This window comes from Conger conger, chromosome 16, assembly GCF_963514075.1.
Source record: "Conger conger chromosome 16, fConCon1.1, whole genome shotgun sequence".
In the NCBI taxonomy this organism is placed as follows: domain Eukaryota; kingdom Metazoa; phylum Chordata; class Actinopteri; order Anguilliformes; family Congridae; genus Conger; species Conger conger.
The window spans coordinates 7,642,926-7,670,425 of NC_083775.1; the positions used below are offsets into that span (position 1 = coordinate 7,642,926).

Below are 27,500 nucleotides of genomic sequence, written 5' to 3' on the forward strand. Positions count from 1 at the left end.
CCGCAGCCATCGGCTGCAGAGCGGATCTGAAGAAAAGCAGCGATTCCCACACCGCGAAACTACACTGCGGCATCCTAAACAGGAAGATTTGAGTGCATGGAAACAGTACCGTGGTCACTGTGTGGAATAGCTCGCCAGGACATGTAGTGGAGGCACTGGGGGGTTTTCAAGACCAGGCTTGATACAGTGCTAGATACTATTTAGCTTTTAGGCAAACTAAGTAGCAGCTACACTTTAGTGGTAGGAAAAGGCGATCAGTGCTAGGCTAAATGGCCCGTTCTTGTCGTTATGTTATGCCATACACCAATACCAGGCCCCACTAGTGGCACTGAAAAACATAAAACAACAGGGACTAGGTCTAATAATACACAATAACAAAGGCTACAGTGAACCAGCAGGCCAATTATGCCAATCCCACGTGAGCCGGCCAAACTCGGTTTGGCAGGACCGGGAATTGAACCCCGGTCCTCAGGGTGCAACTGCATGGAACCGATGCCTGGATCAAGGCCCGACGCCTTAGCCGTGCGCCACCGCGGCTCTGGGAGGGCGAGACTGATAATGCGAAACAAACGCAAGTGTTACCTGGCAGGAGAAAACCAGAGCCCTACGGGACTACTCTGCGAAAGCTGGAAAACATCACTCCCCCCCGGACACCGCTAGAGGCTGTAAGCCCAGCACATTCACCCGTCCCCAGTGTGTGGAGGCCGAGCTCGAAAAACAGGAAACTTGTTACATAACCGGAGCGTGCAGTGGGATCTTCTGGTGACGCCGAGTCTTGGCAAGAATGCGTGGCAACGAAACGGACAGGTTGAGTGGGCAGGCCGAGTGTCTTAGGATGACTGTGTTTTTCAGCCCCCCCCATTTCCAGCCACAATAAAGTCAGTACGAACAGTTTTCTAGAATTCATGTTTTGCTCAATCAATCATGTTTTTTGCCATCCTGTCATGGCAAATGCTTTTTGTCTCTGAGGTTACCTGCACCCTTGTGGACGTGGTTTGTCGATGGGTGGGTGTGGTTTGTGGACAAGTGGGTGTGGTTTGTTGGTGAGTGGGTGTGGTTTGTGGACGAATGGGCGTGGTTTGTTGGTGAGTGGGTGTGGTTTATGGATGACTGGGCCTGGTGTGTTGGTGATTGGGTGTGCTGTGTGGGTGGGCGTGGTTTGTGGATGACTGGGCCTGGCCTGTTGGTGATTGGGTGTGCTGTGTGAGTGGGTGTGGTTTGTGGATGAGTGGGCCTGGTCTGTTGGTGATTGGGTGTGCTGTGTGGGTGGGCGTGGTTTGTGGGTGAGTGGGCCTGGTCTGTTGGTGATTGGGTGTGCTGTGTGGGTGGGCGTGGTCTGCTGAAAGGCCGCTCCGTACCTGTTGGCTCTCAGGTTCCTCAGCCGCGCCTCCAGGTCGTTCAGCAGGTTGACCTTCTTGCAGCACTGGGAGCAGTACACGTCCAGAGGCTCTGAGCTGTACAGCTGCCGCATCTTCTGTGGGGTGTGGCCCGCACTGAGGAGGAGAGACGCACACAGCGTAAACACACACACACAGTGTTAACACACACACACCGTCAACACACATACACACACACACACGCCGTCAACACACACACACAGCGTCAACACATATACACACACACACACACACCGTCAACACACACACACACACACACACACACACACACCGTCAACACATATACACACACACACACACCGTCAACACATATACACACACACACACACCGTCAACACACACACACCGTTAACACATATACACACACACACTCACACACACACACCGTCAACACATATACACACACACACACACACACACACACACACATACACACACCGTCAACACATCTACACACACACACATATATACACACACCGTCAACACACATACACACACATACACACATACACACACCGTCAACACATCTACACACACACACACACACACACACCGTTAACACATACACATACACACACACCATTAACACATACACACAGGCTTTCAGAGCCTAGTTCTATATTGTAGAATGGATGTGAATTACTTTGAACATGACATAAATCTTTGTCTTTATTCATCACAACTTAGTTATATATGGGGGGAATGCCAAAGTGGTGATGAAAAAAATCTAAGCTAGAATCCTATAAATCTAAGCTTTGGTCTGGATGTTTTAACATGCTCACCCCAAGTGCACTGTAAATAGCACTTATACATCCTCAATGCACCAATAAACCAATCAGAAATACCGTATGTTCAGTCATTTCCAGTAGACTCAAAATGCACTGAAATGAATATCGATATCAATATTATGTTCGCTAATCATCATAGGCCACATTACCTCATTGCGTAACATGTAAAAGTGCACGTAAGGGGTTTCTTAAGTGGTGTTGTCGGGCGGATTTCTCTGAGGATGACGACGCTAATCAGCTTTAGCGCAGGTGAGATGAGCTAGGACAGGGTACTGCTAATGAGCTAAAAAGGGACAAACTGACCACATTACGTAACGCTTATTTAACGCCTAAATACGATCAGCCCGGGAAGCTGTAAGCAGCCGGACAGAAAAGTACACGCAGAACGGGGAGCTTGGAAGCGTGCGTATCAAATACAGCCAATGCATCATCACATAGTTACCTTTTATTGTTATTGTATTATCGTAGCTGAGGTAATACAGATAATTACCTACATTTACGAGCTATGGCACATCGTTTATATTGGTGTTTTGTGGACCATAACATTAATTTCCCCCACAGGTCACGGTTTAATAGTGAAGGAAATTAATAAGATGCATATTAGCCCCGACCTTAGATGTTGCCGCGCATCGTTTTTGCTGACAGTCGTGGTTTTATGTTAGCAAGACACCAAACTCTGGGTCGATCCTAAACTGAATGGCTATATTCGCCAATATAGGCTTTTTGTTTGGACAAGTGAGTGAATTAGTGGGTTAATGAGCAAGAGAATGAATTAGAGAGTGAGCGAAAATCTGAATAAGTGGAGGCGTCAGTGTGTGAATGAGTGGGGGAGTGAATGAATCAGTGAGTGAGTGAATGGGAATGAGTCAGTGAATGAATCAGTCAGTGAGTCAGTGAGTGAGAGAGTTACTGAATGATTCAGTGAGTGAGTGTGTGAGTAAGTGAGTGAGCGAGTGAATCAGTAAGTGAATCAGTGAGTGAGTGAATGTGAATGTGTGAGTATGTGAGTGAGTGAATGTGAATGAGTCAGTGAATGAATGAGTCAGTGAGTCAGTGAGTGAGAGAGTTACTGAATGATTCAGTGAGTGAGTGAGTGAGTGAGTGAGTGAATCAGTGAGTCAGTAAGTGAATCAGTGAGTGAATGTGAATGTGAGTGAGTGCGTGAGTGAGTGAATCAGTGAGTCAGTAAGTGAATCAGTGAGTGTGTGAGTGCGTGAGTGAGTGAGTGAATCAGTGAGTGAGTGCATGTGAATGTGTGAGTGTGTGAGTGAGTGAATGTGAGTGAGTGAGTGTGTGAGTGAGTGAATGAATCAGTGAGTGAGTGAGTGTTTGAGGTGTGAGTGAGTGAATGATTCAGTGAGTGAGTGAATGATTCAGTGAGTGAGTGAGTGAGTGAGTGAGTGAGTGAGTGAGTGAGTGTGTGTGAGTCAGTGAGTGAGTGAGTGAGTGAGTGAGTGAGTGTGTGAGAGAGTGAGTGAGTGAATGATTCAGTGAGTGAGTGAGTGAGTGAGTGAGTGAGTGAGTGAATGAGTCAGTGAGTGATTCAGTGAGTGAGTCAGTGAGTGCGTGAGTGAGTGAGTGAGTCAGTGAGTGAGTCAGTGAGTGAGTCAGTGAGTGAGTCAGTGAGTGAGTGAATGATTCAGTGAGTCAGTGATTCAGTGAGTGAGTCACTGAGAGGGACCCACCTGGAGGGCACGGAGGAGCCCAGGTCGGAGTACCCGTTGGTGCGCATCTCCTCGTCGGGGCAGGGGCTGCTGGGACTGAAGTCCACGTCCTCGCCCTCCCCGTAGTCCTCAAACTGCTCCTCATTGGACACCAGGGAGGCCGAGGAGCGTGCTGATAGGTTGGAGGTCACAGAGGGGATCAGGTGACCAGAACTGTGGGTAAAACAGGGACACACCCAGATAACAAAATCATTGTTTCTGTTATAACAATTTCTCATGCAAAAAAAGAAAAGAAAGAGCCATCAATTATTCCTACAACCCCCCCTTTGTCTGTATGTGCATTTTTTGGTAAAATAGTATTAGACTGCCTGATTTTATAAATGAAAAACTCATGTTAACAAATGAATAAGTTTCACTAAAAACGGTTTGAGCCGGGAACAACCCACTGAATGTGGGGCCCAGGATACAGATGGAAGCCTATTCATCATTTATATTAAATACCAAGCCTTACATGGCCAATAAATACAAAATATAAATCCTACACAATAAAATAATAATAATACAGATTAAAGAGCATGCTGACTAGCACACAGTCAAAGGCGACCCCACTGGAAGACCACCCTAGAAAGGAAGGACGTCCCACCCAGCACTGACACGGAGAGATGAGGCGTAAAAATACACCAAATGGGGTTGGGGGCTATATAATTTTCTCCATTTCGAATTTTTCTTAATTACTCATAATTTCACCTGTGAAATGAACTGACACGACCACTCGTCTAAGGAAACGTAAAAGTGGGTTGTCTGGAGGACTTAACCAAAGGCAATATATATTTACATCCAGACAGGAGATTACATTACATTACATTAATGAAATTTGGCAGACGCTCTTATGCAGAGCAACATACAGCTGATTAGACTAAGCAGGAGACAATCCTCCCCTGGAGCAATGCAATTAAGGGCCCTGCTCAAGGATTGATCTTATTTGGCTGTGCGGCTCTTATTGTGGCTACACTGGGGGATCGAACCACCGACCTTGTGGGTCCCAGGCATGTACCTAAATCACTACGCTACAGGCCACCCAACAATTAAATTAACTGAATCGTCTAAGGAAACGTAAAAGTGGGTTGTCAGGCGTCTCGGTGGCGCAGCCTGTAGAGCACTGACCGCATGCTCATTGCGAGCCGCGACGTCGGCGGTTCGAATCCGACCGTCCGACATTTGTCACATGTCTTTCCCTCTCTCTCGCTCCCATTCTTCCTGTCTCTCTATACTATACTGTCCAATAAAGCTGAAAAAGGCCTAAAAAATATCTAAAAAAAAAAAAAAAAAAGTGGGTTGTCTGGAGGAGTTGACCACAGGTGACATATTTACACCCAGACGGAGAGGTGAGGCTGAAGGGGGAAGCGGGCGGGAGGGTGCCCTCGTGACCCCAGTGACGAGCAGTGGAAGGGGCGCTCACCCGTCCTGGGGCAGGAAGAAGCCCCCGAGGCCGTCGTCCTTGTCGTGGGACATCCCGCCGTCGGAGGAGTCCGACCCCGGGGCGCTGTCCATGTCGGACTCGTGGGAGTCCCGGTCCCGGCCCGCGGGGCCCTCCTCCTCGGGGTACAGCCGGCATTCGGGGTACGGCCGGGAGCACATGACCTGCGGCCGGACGAGCCCCCCCACACCGTCCTGCAACCATGACAACGGCAAATTTAAACCTTACGTGTACAGATCCATCCATCCATCCATTGTGTAGTGTGTCCGGGCTAAATTCCCAACCGGGCTCTTTGAACCGGTCACCTAATCATACCCTTTATTCGGCAAACATTTTTTTATCCGCCTGATCTAATATGTGGTGAGCATTCTGGCACAAAATGGCTGCCGCTGCATCGCCCAGGTGGGTGCTCCACATCGGTGGCGGTTGAGGTGAGTTTCCCCCCTCATCACTGCAAAGCCCTTTGAGTGCGAGAAAAGCGCTATATAAATGCAACTATCTGTCAATCTATCTGTTATCTGGTCAGGAGGGCTGGGGCCTATTCCAGCATGCATGTTCCTAATAAAATGCTCAGTGAGTATATTTTGAGATCTAATTATATTATTAGAGGTGCATGTATTTTAAATAATGAATAAAAAAAGACATGGCTTTTTATTAAATGCTAAATGGACTGCATTTATGAAGAGCTTTTATCCAAAGCGCTTTACAATTGATGCCTCTCTCATACTGACACCAATGGATATAGGCTGTCATGCAAGGTACCAATCAATCAAGGGTTAAGCCTCTTGTTCAAAGACACTTCAACACACCCAGGGCAGGGGAAAAAAATGGCAACCCTCCAACCACCAGACAACCGCCAGACTTTTACCTCCTGAGCTAATATTAGATGATCAATCCAATTCAAGATAAAAGAAAACAGACTACTTCTCACAGCTCCAGTTGGAATAGAAGTAAAAAGTTAAAAATTACAGCAGATCCCATTTAAATAAAAGGAAAGCTGTTGAGATAAAAACCTTCCAGCCCAGAGTTTCACAAGCTCAGGGCTCAATACGTCTCGAGGTCACTCCAGCACAAACATGTGAACAGGACCAAGGACAGTTGAAATGATCTTTCAATGAAAGAGAAAGGTAGAAAATGCAAACAGAACTGAGTCTAATCTCGTCTAAGCCATCGTAAGGCAAACTGACCTGAGCTTTATCTTCTGAAGGCCCAAACACTGAAGAACATTCCTGAAAGTCAGACCGGTAACGCTGACAGCAGCCCATGGGCGAAGGCAGGTTTTAATATTCACGCTGAATCCCCAGAGGTCTTCACTCCTGGTCCTGGAGAGCCGCAGGGTGTACTCGTTTTTGTTTTCATTTTAATATCAACCATTTCAGACCCAAGAAACCAGGGGAGGCAAGTTAACTGTGTAATCGATTACTTTAATCGATCAACAGGGGGGCGGGGCTTAACCCCACATTACTCCAGGGGGGATTGTCCCCTGCTTAGTCTACTCAATTGCAAGTCACTTAGGATAAAAGAGTCAGCTAAATAACAAATATCAATTATTTATCCACTTAGTGCTGAGTGACAACAAAAACCAGCACACCCTGCGGACCAGGAATGAAGATCACTGCCGTACAGAACAAAAAGGTACTTCAGCACTGTATCTGCTGAAGACACAAATGGCTAACTTTTTCGGGTGAAGGCAGTTTTCTCTGTCACCTTTGGGTCAAGCTCAGAACCGGGTTCTGGTCCAGACCCCCCTCCCCATTCTTGTGTGCCCGACTCCCCTGGCAGAGGCTCGGTATAATATTTACAGCACCCGATTCATTAATGTGCCTTCATTACATCCCTGAGTAACGGCCCAGACTGTTAGTTCTCACGCCCCGGACCCCACCCCCCATCCAACCCCCCCCCCCCCCCCCCCACACACACACACACACCCGGAGCCAGACTGGACTGACGGCGCTGTTAAAAACAGCCCCCTCCAAAGCCACAACCCGCTTTAAACCGCCTCGATAAATCTGAGTCCGGCTATTAGGCCATTCCTCTCCCCCTCAGGCAGTGTGGAGAAAAACCGCCGCAGTTCCCTGGTATCAGCAGCACAAAGGGCGAGAGATTTACGCCCCATGGGTGCCGCGGGGTTCTGGAGCGGGTCCAGTTGGCCCCGCCGCAGTCTCCGCTGCGGTGGGAACGGACCCTGCGGGAGAGGAGACTGGGCCCTACTGAATCCTACAGCAATAATAACCGTCATCCTAATAACTCAGTTTATATTGCCCCTTCCAGATCCCAACGACGCTTTGCACTACACAGGAAATCTACACAGTACAATGTTAACGGTCGATAATACGGTATCCAAGACACAGTTCAGGCAGGGGTAAACAAGGAGACTACACAGTACAATGTTAACGGTCGATAATACGGTATCCAAGACACAGTTCAGGCAGGGGTTAACAGGGAGACTACACAAAGTATAAGGACGAGTCCAGACAACAGGAAACATGAAAAAGCGTTTCTCCACCCTAGCTCCCCAGTGGTGGAACTGCCTCCCCATCCCTCCACGGACTGCTCACTCACTGCATCTCTTCAGACTGCACCTCGACAAACTCTAACACACCCACATATCACTTATATCATGATCTTCTGACTCTTTCGTGTTGTAGCTGTACCTCCATCAAGTACTTTCATTTTGCACTCTTCCTCCATGTTAATGGTGTAGGCTTTTTACCATATCTCTCTCAATGATGCCTCACTTCTAGTTTATGACATGCCATAACTTTACTGGTTGACTTAGCCAATGCTTACTATGTGAACTAGACTTGATATTCATGGCTATGGATAACTAATGCTTTAGGTGGCTTTAGTAAGTGCTAACGTCATGTTGCTTTGGATAAAAGCATCTGCTAAATAAATGAATGCAGGAGGCTACAGAGAGCTGTAAGCAAGATAGGAAAAAGGGGCGTTTGATAGAGTCATAAACAGTGAGAGTACATTTGCCTCTTTAGAGGGGTGTTGGAGTGTGTTGCAGGTATTTTGAAGAGCCAGCCACAGAAAAACTTGCCTCTAAAACCTCCTTAAAAGTTTGTGACCCTGAAAAGATTCCTCACAAAGAGATAGGTGACTGTGCAGGGAGGGTATTTTGTGCAGTGTAGGAGCTGCGTTTGATATTCTGCGTGGGTGAGAGCCCCAGCAGCAGAATTAGGAGCATGCCGTAATTTGGGGATTAGTTTGCTGGGGAGATCTCAGAGGAGCAAGTGCACTGCTGAAGCCCAGCCGGGGTGTTATGAAAGCGCTTAGAATTAAACCAGAGAGAGAGTTTAGATACGAGATGCTTCCGAGACAGAGAAAATGAGAAAGCGTGATGGAGTGTGATGGTGTGTGTGTGTGTGATGGTGTGTGTGTGTTGTGCAACAGAAAGTGGGTCATGTAGGATAATCCCTAGGCTTCCGACATGAAGGGTGGACCGGGAACCATCAATATAAAGGGCGGTGGTATTATATTTGTCATTTGTGTGTGTGTGTGTGTGTGTGTGTGTGTGTGTGGGTGTGTGTGCGTGTGTGTGTGTTTGTGTGTGTGTGTGTGTGTGTGTTTGTGTGTATGTGTGTGGATGTGGGTGTTTGCGTGTATGTGTATGTGTATGTGTGTGGGTGTGTGTGAACCAAAAGATTGAAAATCATACAATACTATGACATAATGTTCTGAAGAAGAGAGAACTAGTCCCCCAAGTACAGTACATATATATATTAAATCTGATTGAAACATTCAAATCTCACAAGAAACATACCTAAAGAGGGAACGAGGGGGCAGGGCAAAGCGTGGGGCAGTTTGGGGGGGGGGGGGGGGGGGCACAAAGGGTTTGGGCCAGTTTGGGCAAGAGGCAGGGGGCAGCCTGTAGCCTCATGGTTACGGTACATGACAGGGACCTGGAAGGCTGGTGGTTCAACCCCCAGTGTAGACACAATAAGAGCAAGGCCCTTAAACCTGCATTGCTCTGGGGGAGGATTGTCTCCTGCTTGGTCTAATCGTCTGTAGGTCACTTTTGATAAAAGCATCATTACAAATGACGTGTAATGTAATGGAAGTTTTCTACACACAGGGTCTGGACCCAGTCAACGTCTTTGTGGTGAAAGGTCGCTGAAGCCGGCGATGGCTTTCATGTGAATATCTGACTAAATTTTGGCAAAAAAAATAAAAGGAAAAGGCTATATCCTGATAAAACCTGAGTGAAATAGACGAGGTTAACCCCAATGTCACAACCTCTGTCAACCTACATGTCCAGTCTGCCCCTTCGCCCCTCCTCTGCCCAGTCTAATCAACTGTAAGTGGGATGAAAGTGTGCGCTGTAACAGGTGGGGCCCTAAGGCGGGGGGGAGCAGCGTAGGGCAGGTTTTAGTCCCCGGCGGTAACGCACACACTCCTGCGCGGGACCCAGAGAGATTCGGGGGCCTTTTTGTTCACAGTCATTCATTACGGAAACATTTTCGGCAGAAAGATCCAGGGCAGGGGAAGAGAGGGGGAGTGGGGGCTGGTGTAGCCAGACAAAAAACCCCGCAGTCTGCATATGACAGCAGCAGCAGCAGCAGCAGAAGACAGTATCGGATGAGGCTGCCTTTTATCATATTTCTTCTTTCCAGAGGAGACCAGAATCTCAGCCACGTCTCGGAGGAGCAGGCTGGATGATGGGGGGGGGGTGCAGGGGGGGGAGGGGGTTGTCTCTCAATCCCTCAGAGAGAGCTCACACAGTGAATCAGCTTATTTCGGGCAAATTAGCCCTCCCTCTCTCTCTCCCTCTCCCTCAGCCTAGTACAACCATCTAATCATGCTGTTCCTGCTTTAATTAGAAACCAAGCTCCCAACTCCGTTAAGTACTGACGGAATCAGCCCTCTTACCATTCCAGGAGCTTACCTCACCTACCCCTGAGTGCCCCAAGGACCACAAACTGACTGCACAGATACCAGGTCCAGCGTCAGTGAATGCCCCATAGACCACTCACTAACTGACTGCACAGATACCAGGTCCAGCGTCAGTGAATGCCCCATAGACCACTCACTAACTGACTGCACAGATACCAGGTCCAGCGTCAGTGAATGCCCCATAGACCACTCACTAACTGACTGCACAGATACCAGGTCCAGCGTCAGTGAATGCCCCATAGACCACTCACTAACTGACTGCACATATACCAGGTCCAGCGTCAGTGAATGCCCCATAGACCACTCATTAACTGACTGCACAGATACCAGGTCCAGCGTCAGTGAATGCCCCATAGACCACTCACTAACTGACTGCACAGATACCAGGTCCAGCGTCAGTGAATGCCCCATAGACCACTCACTAACTGACTGCACAGATACCAGGTCCAGCGTCAGTGAATGCCCCATAGACCACTCACTAACTGACTGCACAGATACCAGGTCCAGCGTCAGTGAATGCCCCATAGACCACTCACTAACTGACTGCACAGATACCAGGTCCAGCGTCAGTGAATGCCCCATAGATCACTCATTAAATGACTGCACAGATACCAGCTCCAGCGTCAGTGAATGCCCCATAGATCACTCACTAACTGACTGCACAGATACCAGGTCCAGCGTCAGTGAATGCCCAATAGACCACTCACTAACTGACTGCACAGATACCAGGTCCAGCGTCAGTGAATGCCCCATAGACCACTCACTAACTGACTGCACATATACCAGGTCCAGCATCAGTGAATGCCCCATAGACCACTCATTAACTGACTGCACAGATACCAGGTCCAGCGTCAGTGAATGCCCCATAGACCACTCACTAACTGACTGCACAGATACCAGGTCCAGCGTCAGTGAATGCCCCATAGATCACTCATTAAATGACTGCACAGATACCAGGTCCAGCGTCAGTGAATGCCCCATAGACCACTCACTAACTGACTGCACAGATACCAGGTCCAGCGTCAGTGAATGCCCCATAGACCACTCACTAACTGACTGCACAGATACCAGGTCCAGCGTCAGTGAATGCCCCATAGACCACTCACTAGCTGACTGCACAGATACCAGGTCCAGCATCACTCCAGGGTTAAATCATTAACAGAGCTGAGAATAAATTCAATTTCAGTTCAGTCAATCTGGGATAGGAACTGAAATTCAATTCATGAATTGAATAATCTTGATGGAACACAAGCAGCATTTTTCAATTCAATATTCCATTTTTATTTAATGTACATCTTGCCTTTTCCAGTAATGGTGTCAAAAACACACTTCATATAAAAGCAGGAACTGGAAAAAAAACTGGATAAAGACCAGGCCTGAACGACCCAAAAAAATTTTTTTAACAAAACTGTGGGAAGGGAAACCTGAAATATCGGCAAGTAAAAACCCCCAGAGTGGGAAGAAATCTCAGGAGAAATCCAGCTAGAGATTTCAATTAAATTTCAACCGATTTCCTGCAATGACAGAACCGAAATTGAACAGACCCAAAACCCTGATATGACTAATACCACTGAATTACCCATGGGACCTTAAACATCCCAGCACATCATGGGAGGGGTATGGGGTAAAACACCACAACTGGCACAGACCAACAACTTCAAACTGGCAATCTCCCAGTTGCCGACCCAGTCCTCCGATCCCTGTCCGAAACTGTGACCCATTAACCAATCAGCATTGAGATGAGAGTATGGATGTGCCCAACCAGGAGTACCCCAAGAATTGTCCACTCACTTCCCAGTGAGCAATAGCCGAAATCAGACGTCTGGAGGGGCAGACTGGACATGTAGGTTGACAGAGCTTGTGAAATTTTTTTTGCCCAAATTTAGTCAGATATTCACATGAAAGCCATCGCCGGCTTCACCGACCTTTCACCACAAAGACGTTGACTGGGTCCAGACTCTGTGTGGAGAAAACGTACACTACATTACACGTCATTTGGCTGACGCTCTTATCCAGAGCGACTTACAGACGATTAGACCAAGCAGGAGACAATCCTCCCCCAGAGCAATGCAGGGTTAAGGGCCTTGCTCAAGGGCCCAACGGCTGTGCGGATCTTATTGTGGCTACACCGGGGATCGAACCACCGACCTTGCGGGTCCCAGTCATTTACCTTAACCACTACGCTACAGGCCGCTCTATAGTAAGAACAGCCATCACACCAGACTTTCCATACGAAAGCTGAAGGAAGAAGAGAGAGATATCCGTAGAGAAGCAGCGATCAGAACAAGACAGAGCAGCCTCCATCAGGTGGCCAAGTCTCGACCAGTTGACAAGTGCCCCAGCGCAACGACATGATCTGAGCTGGGAAAACTTCTCCATCTGTTACCCTCTCTCCTTCCCCCTGTCTGAATGAAGCAGAATCTGCTGCCCGTATACTCACAACCAGTATCTATATGAAGTACACTGTATATACTTAAAGGTACAATTGGAAATATCAGACTTCTAACATTCAAGAGAGGAATTGCAGCAACAAACACTTTCAAACCACAACACTGTTTATCACAACCTCCCCCTTCTCTGTGACGTTGAAACGCCATTGGCTGTGGCAAATAGAACCAATTTTCAACCAATGAGCTTGAATTATTGTACAGCTATACGGTGTTTTGAGTGCCGGCCCGTTAACTGCATATTTTGAAACCCGAATGTAAGGACTATAAACACAGGCAGAGGATGAGTCAACATGTCAGTGTGCCTTTTTCAATGATAGGAAGGGATTTACAATGGTCTTGTAACCTATTAACTCTAAATAAACAGCAGTAAAATTCCTGCATATGATTGTCAATGTGTGTGTGTGTGTGTGTGTGCGTATGTGTGTGTATGTGTGTGTGTGTGTGTGCGTGTGCATGCAAGGCTGTGCGGTTTGAACACCCCTCCACCCCTGTGAGAGACAGCATGTATGTTTTCTCAAACTGTTTCAGCACCACCCTGGTCTCGCCCCAAACATCTGTGTCGCCACGGGAACCCCACGATCACATTTTACTGGCTGAGGCCCATCAACCGCGCTGACCGTTTTGCCCGGTCTCCTGCCGCCCATGTTTAATCAACCGCTCCTCTCTCCTGACCGAGGCGAAAACAATCAGGATCAGAAGCACGGCAGGAGGGGAGTGGGGAGGAATTTCAATGTGCCCCCCCCCCCCCTCCCCCCAAACCCACATTCTCCCCTAACCTTTACCCAACAACAGACCCCTTTTCTTCACCGTCCCAAGCAGCGGGAGACGATTCAAACCGCCCCGAACAGCGCGAGGCGATTCAAACCGCCAACCGACTCTTCTACTGTCCCCTGGCCAATCAGACATCAGAGTTTGAACTTAATCCTCATCCTAACTCCGCCCCCTGTGTACTGGCCCTACCAGCTGCAACTGGTGGAATGCACTGCAAATACCTTGAGACACCCCACATTCTGCTATTCCTGCTACAACTGAGTACCTTATCTCCACTGTGTATGAACACACAGAAACACCCCACATTCTGCTATTACTGCTATAACTGAGCACCTTATCTCCACTGTGTATGAACACACATAAACACCCCACATTCTGCCATTACTGCTATAACTGAGCACCTTATGTCCACTGTGTATGAACACACATAAACACCCCACATTCTGCTACTACTGCTGTAACTGAGCACCTTATCTCCAGTGTGTATGAACACACATAAACACCCCACATTCTGCTACTACTGCTGTAACTGAGCACCTTATCTCCAGTGTGTATGAACACACATAAACACCCCACATTCTGCTACTACTGCTGTAACTGAGCACCTTATCTCCACTGTGTATGAACGCTCATAAACCCGCACACCTGCAGCTTCAGAGCACAGTGCAGTACCCCAGAGTCAGCGGGCTCACCAAACACACTGTGTTCTCCTCTGTGTCTTACCCACAGGAGGTTTGGGCCTTTCGGTCCCAGCAGTATGGTACAGAACAGAATGTCCGCTACCACACAGCTGTACAGTCAACCCCTCAGTGGGATTGCAGATTTAAATGTATTGCGTCAACAGCAGAGAGACGAAACGCTTAGTCCATCAGTCCCGAAGGCAATGCTACACACACACACACACACACACACACACACACCCAGATTAACATTTGAACGAAGCAGCTCCTTTTTTCTTCCATTACTACATTATTGGCATTTGGCAGACGCTCTTATCCAGAGCGACGTACAGTTGATTAGACTAAGCAGGAGACAATCCTCCCCTGGAGCAATGCAGGGTTAAGGGCCTTGCTCAAGGGCCCAACGGCTGTGTGGATCTTACTGTGGATGCACCGGGATTAGAACCACCGACCTTGCGTGTCCCAGTCATGTACCTTAGCCACTACGCTACAGGCCGCCCCTTCAATGGATTACCCATTCATCCTGAACTAAGTCAATGGATAATCTGGTTATTCCAGTTAAGGTTAAATATACCTGCAACCACATGAACAGACCATGTCCCAACAGAAAAGCAACAAAAAAAACTTACCAAGAACAGCTCAAACTGGCTCCAGTTCACTTCTTGTTTTGAAAAGAGAGCACTGACCTTCAGAAAATCAATCAGCAGAAACCTGTGTATGACAGAGCGATTTCTGCTGGTGCTCTCATAGCGTAGTTTATCATCCAGGGGAAGACTGATCTCTGTGCACACACTACACAATGACTACCCCCCTCTTTATTTCAACATCAGGAGCTGCCACAACAGAAATCACACATTCAATTTGTGCTGCACTCATCCCTTTCTCTCTCCTTCTCTCCGACACCTGCTTTACATCTCCCTCTTCTCTCTCTCTCTCACTACATCTCTGTCCTCCTCTGCCCTCACTCTCAATCCCTCTCTCTCTCTCTCTCTTCTCTCCATCTACAAACCCTGAGCTCCACACCAAAACACCCCCACGCTGCTACCCCACCCACAAAACCCAACTACATATTAATCCCATTATAAGACCCCCCAGTCAGGGTCAGTTACCCCCCCCCTTCAAAAAGAGCTGTTAAAAGACAAGGGGATGGGACACAATGGACTGGCTTTCTCTTTCAGCAGTTCAGAACCCCCACCTTCCCCCTTCCCTTCGTCTCGGAAGCACAAAGCTGGGCCTCACCCGGTTGCTCACTGTGGAGGGGTCATCCCCCTCCTCCAGGGTCCCGGAGAAAGCGCTCGCCAAGCCACCATCCATCAAACGCGCAGTCCAACAGGTGAAGGAAGGTGCGAGTGGTAGCTTTCGCCCTCCTCTCCCCTTTTCCGGGTTAATCCGCGGGGGAGAGGGGTGTTGAAAACAGGGGCGCAGTAGCCTTGATTTCCGCGGCGCACTGGAGATGCCAAAAGCGCGACTCGCACCGGATTCTTCTGGCCCCGCGACGGAGCACTCGGGAGGCAGGGAGCAAGCACAAGCTCCGACAACAGTTTCTCTGGATTTAGCCCCTCCCTCTCTCTCTCTCTCCCTCCCTCCTCCCTCTTTCTCTCGCTCTCTCTCACCCTCCGTGTTACATAGCAACCGACATCAGCGGAGCCGTCCCACGGTAGTGACATCGACGGAGAAAGCGAGTCTCGCATTGCAACACACTCGCTCGCTCCACTAGCTCTGCTGGCATTTCAGCCGCCGTTAAGATCAGTCTGAAAATGGTACCGTAAGGCTACTCTGTCCCTCGACATGAATGAAGCAGGGCATTCAGGAAGGGGACGGCTTAAATATGGAAGAATATATCAATTTAAAAAAAATTACATATTTTTTACATTTTTAAAATTTTTATTCTTGCCTGGTAGGCCTATGTAAAAAAAAGTTTTATAACCGAACAGCCGCAAGACACACAAAACAAAATGTGCACTTAAATTATTTTATTTTATGCTGTGTGTTCAAAACCTCTAATGTAGGCTTAACAAAAATCAGTTCCATTTCATATTGTAACCCACGAAAGATAAATGAAATCTCAGTGGAATTACTGATTAATAAACACTGTAGCCGACATCTAATCGGAGGGCAATTCAGGACACGCTTCAGGCGTCAGACAAAGCAACGGCCAAATTTGGCAAATACTGTTTTCCTGTCATTAAAGCGATAAGAGGTTAGACGACAAGCTTAATCTGCTGCCAGAACGAAAACGCCATTTTTTCCGTTTTAATTTCCCGAAGGACCCTGCATATTGGCGAGTTTTCTATATGTTGAACATCTTATGCGATCCTACAAAACGTCTAGCTGGAGAGATGGACGTGGTGGATAGCTTCCAGATATTAGGTCAACTTACCAAATAATGTTGGCGTTGATCTTGCGAAGTTAACTAATTTGACGTTAGCCAGCTGTTAATGTTTTTGTTGCACCACAGAGCAAATTAAGAGCTGTTGTAAACAACGCGCGCAATCAAGATAATCGTTTTATTTTTCATTAATTAATTACATTTACTATACGCATTCTTTCCGTTTGAAAGTGTGGAGCAGGTTGTGCAGATGATTGATGATCAAACGTCCTAATTCAATTTGTCGTAATATCAGGCTGCAGGCACCAAAGGTGCATTTTTTGGAAAACTTTCAATCGTGATTGTATGTGATTTGAGAATACGAGACTTGAGGGTGCGTAGGTATGCAGCGTGGCTCATTAAACAGCTTTGGGTAATGTTTCTGGTTTTGATTGGGGTATTACGATGTGGTAATACACTACAGACGTGGCATACGTATCCCACAAGGCACTTACTTGCTGATAAAAAGGTCGGCAGGTGGTCATATGGCATCGCCATTTAAGGAACCTTTCTGGATCATGTCTCAACTACTAGATTATAATGGATGGGTTTATTGCTACTTTTGTTTGGCTATGTAATGTTTATTGTTGTTCCTACGTAAGCGTATATCATTCTGTCGCGTTGTGCTAGATAAAAACGGTTTTATAGATATAATCCACTGTCAAATTAATCTACAAGGCCCAAGGTTCTTATCTTTGTTGTACCCTGAGCACTTGAAACTGTACTTTGCTCTAGGGAAGATGCCTATATATTAATGTAATGTAATGTAATAATCTTGTTCATTTCTCTAAACAAAAATCTTATTTGATGTAAGCTTTCATTATTCATATCAAAGAGCACCAGATTGATGCATTCACTTGTTGAAATTGAAATTCAAAACATTTTCCCCACAGGGGAGATAACCCACATACCTCCCGACAATGAACTGAGCTCAACCCCCAATTTCCTCAGATCTTAAAGCCGTCACCCACAGGTGCTTGTCGGTATGACTGCAAGTGAATATACTCTCACCAAGCACTTTATTAGGTCTTTTATGCGTTATGTGTTCACTGATGCTCTTCTGCATACCACTGTTGTAATGTATGGTTATTTGTGTTACTGTCACCTTCCTGTCAGCTTTGACCAGTCTGACCATTCTCCTCCGACATCTTTCATTAACTCAGGATAACACAGAAAAGGGTGACACTTTACAATAAGGTTCATGAATTGGCATTAGCTAATGTAGTTGTTAACATGAGTAGTTGTTATTCATTAGTCAACGCATTTGTTCACAACTAACAAACTTGTTATATTTGTACATTAGCAAACCATTGTAACACAGAAATGCACACGCATACACACACACGTGTGGATGCACAGACAAACGCGTGGACACACACACACGCACGCACACACACACACACACACACACACACACACACACGCACACAACTGAAAGAGTGGCCGGTAAGAGGCAATCGGAGAGATGAAAGCAGGAAGCAGCGGGAGGATTCTGGAAGAGCTTCAGAGCTTCAGTAATTATCTGGGGACTGTAAAACCTCCTGTTCCTGGCACCCATTTCAGGAAGAAAGGCAACAGCAAAGCCATTTACAATGAGCTCCACCACAGAGCCGTTCTGTGTTCCCAGACAGAGTTGCAGTGCAGTAAACTGCCACATCCTTTCTGCAGCTTTCCTGGTTCAGGGTGGAGAACAAGGTGCAGTGGACCTGCACTGTAGCAATCTCTTTACGTGGTTACCAGTGACCTAAATGTACCACATAAAAAAAATCTGATAGGTCTGGTTCTGGCCAATCACAGATAAGGTATGGTCCTGGCCAATCACAGAGCAGGTCTGGTTCATGCAAGTGCCAGCTGAGGGGGTCAGTGGGCTGCTAAGCTACTTTGCTTTTTAATCAGTTTTGGGCACCATCTGAAGTACAGTCCAACTAATCGACATACACGCACACACAGATACACATACACAGAGTAATGGGCTCTGTCTCTCCTTCGCTCTCTCTCTCTCTTTCCCGCTCTCTCTCTCTCTCTCTTTCAGACACACACGTGCGCACACAGCTCCTTCAATCAAATACACAGACGCGAGAGCTGGTCGACTGAAACTTCAAAGACACGCTGCTGTCGGGAGAGAGAGAAAAAGGGAGAGAGGCAGCGTGAGGGAGAGGGAGACAGAGAGAGAACAGAGAGACGAGCTGAGTAGAGGAGAAGAGAGGACAAACGAGGGGAAGGAGAGGGAGCGGCGAGAGGCGGCGTCTCGGCGGATCGGCGTTGGCCGCCACGCATACAAATTATAACCCCCCCACCCCCCCCCCCACCCCCCAGGCCCCAGGCCCCAGGCCCCAGTCATGCGCTTTAGCCACTAGCCTAACGGCCGGCCTCTGCAGCTCGGGAGTCCGGTGACTGGCTCGGGGGTCCCTGCATTTCTCTGTCGCGTAGCGACGTATCGTGACGCGGCGCATTTCCGATTGCTGTCGAACTTCTGAAGCGCCAATTCAGAACTTAGCTTTCTTACCGTTGCCAAAAAAAAAAAGAAAAAAGCAGTTTGGGATAATATATTTTCGGTCTGTTTGCTCGGGGCAAGGCCTCTGCGGTGCCATCCACCGTGTATAGGCAACCGCAGTATTTCGCCGGAACGGAACATGTAACTAGTAGTTCAGGTGGTTGCGTTGTCACCCTCTCAGCACTTTCGACGCAAGCAACACTTTCATAGCTGTACTTCCAGCATTTTGATTGGCCCCGTTGCTTTTTGATTGACAGAACGCAAGCCTTATGGGAGATTGAGTTGTTTGTGCCTTGGCTCGGATCACATGCCACCTGGGGGCATCTACAGAGGGTGGTGGTGGGGGGGATATAAGCACAGGAGGGCGTTGCACTGATTTGTACATGTTCCTGGATATTTCACCTGACAGAATTACTAAGCAAGCCTCTGTACATGGGTAGTTTATGCACCTTCCATTTCACGTTGTGTCTGTGGCAGTAGACTGGAGCTGAACTAAGTGTGATTTCATTGTTCTGTTTTCACGCTCCAGACCCTGTTCAATGGGGCAGTAGACTATATCACTACATCTAATGGTTAGTTCTGTCCCATAATGCCTGTTCTCTTTTACGATATGCGCTCCGTCTCTGCTGCTGCTGCTACAGTTGGGATGAGGGAGGCGGGCTGCTTGGCATGCGTGTTCATGCAGGTCCATGCAGGTCCATGCAGGTCCATGCAGGTTGATGCAGGTACATGCAGGTCCATAGCGCTTTGCAGTTTCTTAGATTCGGCGAAATTCATGTTTATACTTTCAATCAAGGTTGCCCAACCCTGCTCCTGGAGATCTAGCGTCCTGTCGGTTTTCATCCCGACTCTTAATTTGTCACACCCGATTCTACAAATTCAAAAGACAGCTCTCCAGCTGTTGAAGGTAGCTGTGCTTTGTTAGGACTGGCGTGAGAACCTACAGGACCGCAGATCTCCTGGAACAGGACTGGAGAGCACAGGTTTAAATTTACAGCAAGCTGCTGTCTGCAGGTTGTTAATGTTAATGTTAAAGGACTCGGTAAGCCGAGAATGGCCCAAACTTTCGGTAATTCGTCAAGAGCATCCGAGTCGTTGAGCGAGCGGCTGCATTCGTTCATTTTCTCATTGTTATGTTCCGCCATCCTGCACCCGACCAAGGCGTGAATTTCCTCTTTTCCCTGCAACAATCCGCTCGCCTGCGGAGTGAAATCAGCCACAGGCTGAAAAAAAAAAAAAAAATCTGATAGGTCTGGTCCTGACCAATCGCAGATAAGGTCTGGTCCTGGCCAATCACAGAGCAGGTCTGGTTCATGCAAGTGCCAGCTGAGGGGGTCAGTGGGCTGCTAAGCTACTTTGCTTTTTAATCAGTTTTGGGCACCATCTGAAGTACAGCCAACTAGTCTCTCTCTCTCTCTCTCTCTCTCTCTCTCTCTTTCCCTGCTTGGTCTAATCAACTGTAAGTCATTTTGGATAAAAGCATCAGGTAAATAACAGCTTGTTATTTCATTATTTTCTGCTTGCTTGTTATCTGAGAATGACTGGGACTGCTAAATCCTACAGCAATAGCAAGAGCCATATCAGACTCAAGACTCGCTGCCTCTCCCAGCAGTCCAACAGTGGACAGGAGATGCCCATGGCCCACAATCATTAGTGAGGGCAGAATGAGGCTTCAAGAACCCAAGAGATCTTACTTATCCAAAGCAATCGCTGTAATAACAAAGTTCATGGAGCTCATTCATTATCACTTGAGGCTGTTGGTGGTCTTTGACCCGGGCTGTGATTGGATGACTGTTTCCACTTCCCACTCAGACCCAATCAGAGAGGTGAGCCGTACGACTCGGCCACAGCACACCCTCCGGTCAGCGATGAGGAAATCCTCAAGACTGTTCACTCACAGACTAACACATGGGGGGTTTCGCCTGAGGCGACAGCCCAGCGACATAAATGCCAGCACAATTAGCACTACAGTCATGCCCCGCAAGGGAAAAACAGCAAGAGCTGGAACCTGAAGGAAGACCCAGGCCAGCGTGGCAGAGACTCGAGAGGAGATCTGGCCAGGGCAGCGTGAACGCGGTGAAAAGTGAGAGTCCTTCAGCTGTAAGAACTCTCCTTTAACCCTTTGAAGAGCAGGTTTCTTTGGAATGTTTTTTTCTTTTTTTCCTTCAAAGTTCTGAGTCCGTGTTCTAGAACTCTATTTCTTTCAAACACCCATAGTGATTGTTACATCAGCATTGGAATGTTCAGTCAAGAACATTCTAATCAGGTATTTGTGACCTCACACCTTACAGGGTTAAAGAGGAGGTTTGGCCAAAGCCAGCCTCTGCATTCTCAGTGTTCAGCACTGGCAGCTATCCCAGAATCCTCCTCTCCCTTCCCACTTTGCTCTAGTTTCAGGTATTCCACAGGGACCTGGCTTCCCGTACACAACTGAGAGACTGTGTGTGTATGTGTGTGTGTGTGTGTGTGTGTGTGTGCGTGTGTGTGCACACACGCTGAGTGAGGCAGCAAGATTAATAGCTCCATCTAAAAATAGTTGGGGGAGAAATGATAAGAGAGTTACAAACAGTTATGCCAGAATCACCTGCATGTTCATACAAGAGCTGACCTCAAATCAGCCAATAGAGCAGCCTGAAATCTCACAGCTCACAGATCAGCCAATAGAGCAGACCGGAACATTTCAACTCACAGATCAGCCAATAGAGCAGCCTGGACTCTCACAGCTCACAGATCAGCCTATAGCTTCCTCTTTCAATCAAAAGCTCTACTTTCCCCGCACACGTTTTGCCCCGTTCCCTTTCCCTGCTTGAAGGCAGAATTAACATCAAAACAGTAGTCTGATTTATATCCAGAGACTAGACTTTAAATAGCTAGAAATACTCATGAGAACACAACTCCTAATTTTATCTCTGTCCAATTAAAACTGCGCCTATTTTCCCTGTGCTGGGCACCACCCCTGAATATCAGGATGAAAGAAACTAGAAATTAGACAGAGGATACGGGAGGAATCGTAGATTCCCTGTTTTTACGAAGAAAGTACTCAACAGTGAGGACGCACTACAGGTGACTTCATTCAGAGTCAGGTTCATTGAGGATGCAGGTCCTGACTCTGCAATGGATCGCAAGACGGAATGTTTTTGCTTTAATTCTAAGGGAGACAGAACGTTCCACGTTGAGAATATTGAGTATCTGGCGGTTCTATAGATTCTGAGTCGACAGTTTCTGAGAGGGAATGACATCATCGACCCTAAGGTGAGGAGAACCTCAGTTTCAGGGTTGAGGCTTTCATGAACGCTTCGTGGCCAAAACGAGACGCCAAAATGACAGAGCGCTAGCCTCTTGGGATGTAAACCCCAGACGCCAGAATCGCAACATCGCGGTCACATATAGATGTCAATCAGATTGTCCAGTTGGAAAGTTCTTACGGCTCACTACAAAACGAACACTACCAGCACCTGATTTTATTAGACCGCAGCTACTCATTAATCTAGACAGGGTTCCTCTCGAGACACGGAGGAGCCTTTCGGACCAGTTTCTTCTGAGCGTGCAGCTTCCTGTGGTCCTTTGTGACCTTATCGCCGGAGCCAAAATGTCAGCTTTCTGAAATGCCAGGACTAGTTGCATCATGATGAATCATCATGAATTAAGCAGAATCAGACGCCGTGCCCAAACAGTGGGATTCAACACCGGAGCTCTCACCCTTCATCCATCGATGGACAGGATTGTGGAAGAGGAGATCAGATAAGATCAGATAAGACCAGATAAGCCGATGGCTGAGCCGGTGAACCTGCTGTCTGCACCACACAGAGAGGCGTGTGTCTGATGAGAGTCACACATGACAGGCACACATGGGCTTTAACACCTATAGCATGCGCTAACCACGGCTCAGCCGCCACCACACACACACGCACACACACACACACACACCCCTGCTGGCTGCACCACACAGAGAGGCGTGTGTCTGATGAGAGACACACATGAGAAGCACACATGGGCTTTAACACCTATAGCATGCGCTAACCACGGCTGCCCCACCACACACACACACACACACACACACACACACACACACACACACACACACACACACACACACACACACACACACACACACACACACACGTTTTTAATGTCGCTTTTATGTTGTTTGTAACACTGTATTGCTGCTATCTCGGCCAGGGCAGATCTTGTAATCTCAGTGGGACTCACCTGGTTAAATACAACTCACAAATTCGCTTTAGCTGTCCTCAGAAGCCCCAAATATCCATCCAGGTAATTAAAGAAAGGCCATTTTGAACTGGAAATGGTGGCAAACACATCGCCCTCTTCTCCTCCGAGCATTTTTACTGGAAATTATGGAGAATAATGTCTGTAAAATCTGAAATGACCTGACCTCAGCCGGCCTTATGATTCTCAGCTTTCCCCGTCAGCCGTCTGCTCATTGAACCGTTTTCTGTTCTGGGTTCCCGTTTAATCACCGCCCGGACAACATCTCCATACCGGTCCCCCCCTCAATTGTTAAAATCGAAATCCGCTGGACCTCCGGACTTATTCGGGAAGCGCGATGAGAGAATCTCAGGCCGTAAGCCCACACCAGGCTGTCGGCGCTCAAACCGAACAGTTTTTGCGCCAGCAAGCACAAAAGACAGCAGCGCCCATCCCACAGCTCCACCCTCACCTTTAATCCACATCAAACAATTCCCCCTCCGGAGCGGAACCAGCGCTTTTCAAAGGCGATTTCACTGGCTTTGTGGCGGACATTTTGGAGATTTCCGCTCACCGGTCTGAGGGTTTTCCGGCGGGGACAGGGGGGGAGAGACACCCCACATCAGAGCCGCGGTCAGCAGGCATCGGTCCCAGTGCATTATGGGCCTGGCTGGAATCACTGATAGAGCTATTTTAAGCGCCCATTGTTCTTGGGCGTTCAGAGAAGTTGCAGTCCGCCGGGGAACAGAGAACTGGTTATCATATTAGCGCCAGGGAATAATAATTGTAATTATTTGCACAAATCTGAACGGGTGACATATTGTTTATTTTATCTCTCGCTCAATAAAATTTTTTCAATTCATCTCAAGGACATGTGAAATCAATAAACAAACTTTGCCATTTGGCCCAAATAATAATTAGCACAGCCTGACACAGTAAACGGGCCCTGAAAGACCCGCCACTAAATAACCGAAGGTCACACTCATGACATTGCAGTTAAACACTTTACTTTCCCAAGTCCATGCATGTATTACACAAGGCTACATCTCTGGGATGGTTGAGCTGATTCTATCACCTTAAACACCACAGGTTACTTGCAAAACACCACGCCTAACTGTTCTCTGGAGCCACTGGCAAAGAGAGGGCAAATTCTTTAGCATTTGTGAAACAGTTGCAAGCACCAGAAAAACATTACATGATTCACACAGCACCAACAACGGCTGAAAAGCGGACGCAAACGCACTGCCAGGGAAATGGCGGCACTGGGCATGAAGACCTTTAGCACAGGCAAAACCTTTTAGCACTTCCAAAACTAATAACATGACCAATCACTCACCAAGGTATTTATTTTGCACCAATCATTGGTTGTGTTATTAGTTTACCTTGCGCTAAAAGGTTTTGTAAATGCGAGAGAGCTCAAGAGGCCCCAAGTGATCTGACCGAGTCAAGCATATTTAAAGTGTGCGATTTGCATACATTTCAGCACCAAAATGACATTTCATTGACCTGAACCCTGGTGCTAAGGTGAATCCTTGATAAAAGCGCATCCCGTTTCTGGTTAAATGACACAGAAATGATTTATAATTTTAGCCTGAGTCATGGAAGATGCACCGAAAGACAAAAACACTGAACATCCCCGCTGTAATTTCTTCACTGCTGTAATTTAAGTAGGCCATTTCATTGTACAGAGACAAATATGACCACAGACAAAAAGTAATTATTTTGAAATGGTCCAATTCTATGAATTATGATTTTCCAATAAACATTTAAGAGGTCAATTGGCTGGTCTTTCATCTAATTTCATATGCAGTTGAATGGTTTTTAATAGTAATAACCTTTTTTGTTCTTATTACCTGAAGACAAAAGCTCCCAATTAATGCCATCATCAGCATCGGTTCGACTCCAAAATAGATGTGTGCAAAACCAGCCTTTGTTCGCATTTGGAGACAACATGAAACCCCATTTTTGACTGCGAAGATAAGAGCCATATTAAACTGAGATGCTGCACCCTACATCACCCTAGAACAAGCCCAACGCTCTGACAACACTGACAACTGAGTCCAGTTACAGTAACAGTATAGACCATAGTATTTCAGGAACTCAAATATTAGGCTACTACTATGATGTGCGTAGATGCATTCTTAGCATTTTCACCGCTGTGCCTTGTACCCGCTGGATTAGATAAACGAGACAGCGACACACAGTCCGTTCCCCACACACCCCACACTTTTAAATATGCAATATAAAATACACATAAATACATACTATATGTTTGCTACATATGCATATGCATATTGCACATTCGATAATAATCTGGAACTAAATTACACGGGCGCTTTCTGAAGGATCGTGTCCAGCAATTTTTTTTTTTTTACTTACACAGCGGGCAGGTGATTCAAAAATATTCATTTACAACCACATCACTTTCGTAGCTGCCGCGATCCCGTAGAGAGTGTGTTATTTTTGCTGCATGACTGCGTGGTTCGTTCCCACGCATAGCTTATAGTTAAGCGTGCAGGATGTAACGGCACCTGCTTATTTGCTGGTTACCAGCATTTGGATTCAATGTAAGATATCCGGCAAATAAACACGCGTTGACAAATAACATTCGACTTGGGGGTAAAACAAACGACCTTCTGAAACGTTACCCCGCCCGTCCCCCGTAACACTCACCGCTCAAAGACCTGCTACCGATGTGCCGTTGTTGATAAGATGTGACCGCAGAAGAGGAAAAATAGGACAGCCACCAGTCTGCCTTCAAATTATTTCTTGGACCTGGACATGTGTGGTTAAATTGCGCCTCCGTGAGGCGAAATCTAAAACCAAAGAATGTGACTGGCATTCAGCGGGTTATAAAAAGACAAAACAAAAATCGACTGGCAGCGGCTAACGTAAAAGCGAAGCTTCAGTGCATTTATTTTAACAGACAGCGCCCTCTAGTGAGAATGAGAAAAAAACGACAACTTCAACAACAAACGTTCCAAGGGATTTTCAGTGTTATTAAAGAGAAAATATTATTTCATAGTGTTTGGAGTGTGGATCATTATATTAGAAACACATTCATATTACTGTAATCTGTACTTTTGTATGAATAGAAATTTGGATTGACACTCGGTAATCTAGTAAAGCCTTTTGCCTAGTTTTACAAAATAATAAAACAATATATCTGAAAAATGTTGCTTCAAAAATCATTTTATGACTTGACTTACGGAATTTGTTCTCAAATCCCATGAGATATTAGTTTAAATATGAAAACTACCGTTTACATAAATATGCATGTCATATGGACAGAATGGTAGCATTATCGTTTATGGTTGATATTGGCGCATTCATGGGTAAACGGAAGAGAAACGGAATCAACGTGGTTTGGAAACAGGCTGTCTACCCAGTGAAGCACTATTCAAACCCAGCTGTGCTTGGCTTCAGCGGTTTCACAATGAGTTATTTAGCCATCCAAAGTGACTCACAGTTGATTAGTTGATTAGGCTCAAGGGCCCAAGTGTTTTATTTGCTCTTAATATTAGCTCTTATTGTGACTACACCAGGGCCTTGAACCACCAATTTCTGTGAGATTCCCTGGTTAAATAAAGGACAGATAAAAAAATCTGAAGGCTAGGTATCGCTGGAGGCACACAGAGAGGAGGAGTCCAAGCAGGACACCAGAACGTACATTTTAATTCCGGGTTGAAATCACACCCAGAGGAAGGGTTCTCCGAGGGCTGAACGGTCAGCTGGCTTGTGTCCGTTAATGGAGCCGTCTAACACCGCGCTTTACTGGTCTGGGACAAGGATCACAAATCACTGCCTCGAAAGGCTCCCCCCCACCCCCAAACGCAGCCAAGGGTGTAGAGAGAGGGCGTGGGGAGAGCACAAGCACGATGCCGGTGCCCCGCGGGCCTGAGAAACGCTTTGTGCGGACAAGCTGCCAAGACTGACTCAGATAGCGTGGTCATGGTCACAGTCATGGTCACGGTCACGGTCACTTTTCCTGGATTTCAGCCATTTCAGCCACGGCCGTTCCACAGCTTGATTTACCCCGTTTAAGATCATAATAATGTACATTCAGCGAGCTCTTTATTAAGTATTTATGAGACTTCTTTTTTTAGACTTATTAAGTCTTCTGCTGCTGCTGCAGCCTATCCACTTAGAGGTTAGACACGTTGCGTGTTCAGAGATGCTCTTCCGCATACCACGGTTGTAATGAGTGGTTATTTGCGTTACTGTCACCTTTCCTGTCAGCTTTGACCAGTCTGCCCCTTCTCCTCTGACCTCTCTCATAAACAACATGTTTTTGGCAGCAGAACTG

General features: G+C 47.0%; 1 protein-coding gene across 3 annotated transcripts in view; it reads right to left on the reverse strand.

Annotated features, from left to right (window-relative positions):
* The window catches only part of LOC133113911 (rab11 family-interacting protein 4A-like), a 47,705-nt gene that overhangs the window by 10,755 nt on the left and 9,450 nt on the right, over positions 1–27,500 (reverse strand). For 2 of the 3 annotated variants that reach the window (XM_061223056.1, XM_061223055.1), the window contains exons 4-6: positions 5,309–5,520; positions 3,871–4,062; positions 1,359–1,493 (exon numbers count right to left, since the gene is read on the reverse strand). In XM_061223056.1, coding sequence (XP_061079040.1) covers positions 1,359–1,493; positions 3,871–4,062; positions 5,309–5,520 — 539 coding nt within the window. Of the gene's footprint in view, positions 1–1,358; positions 1,494–3,870; positions 4,063–5,308; positions 5,521–15,365; positions 15,627–27,500 lie in introns of those variants that run through there. The other variant, XM_061223057.1, reaches the window with a different exon arrangement.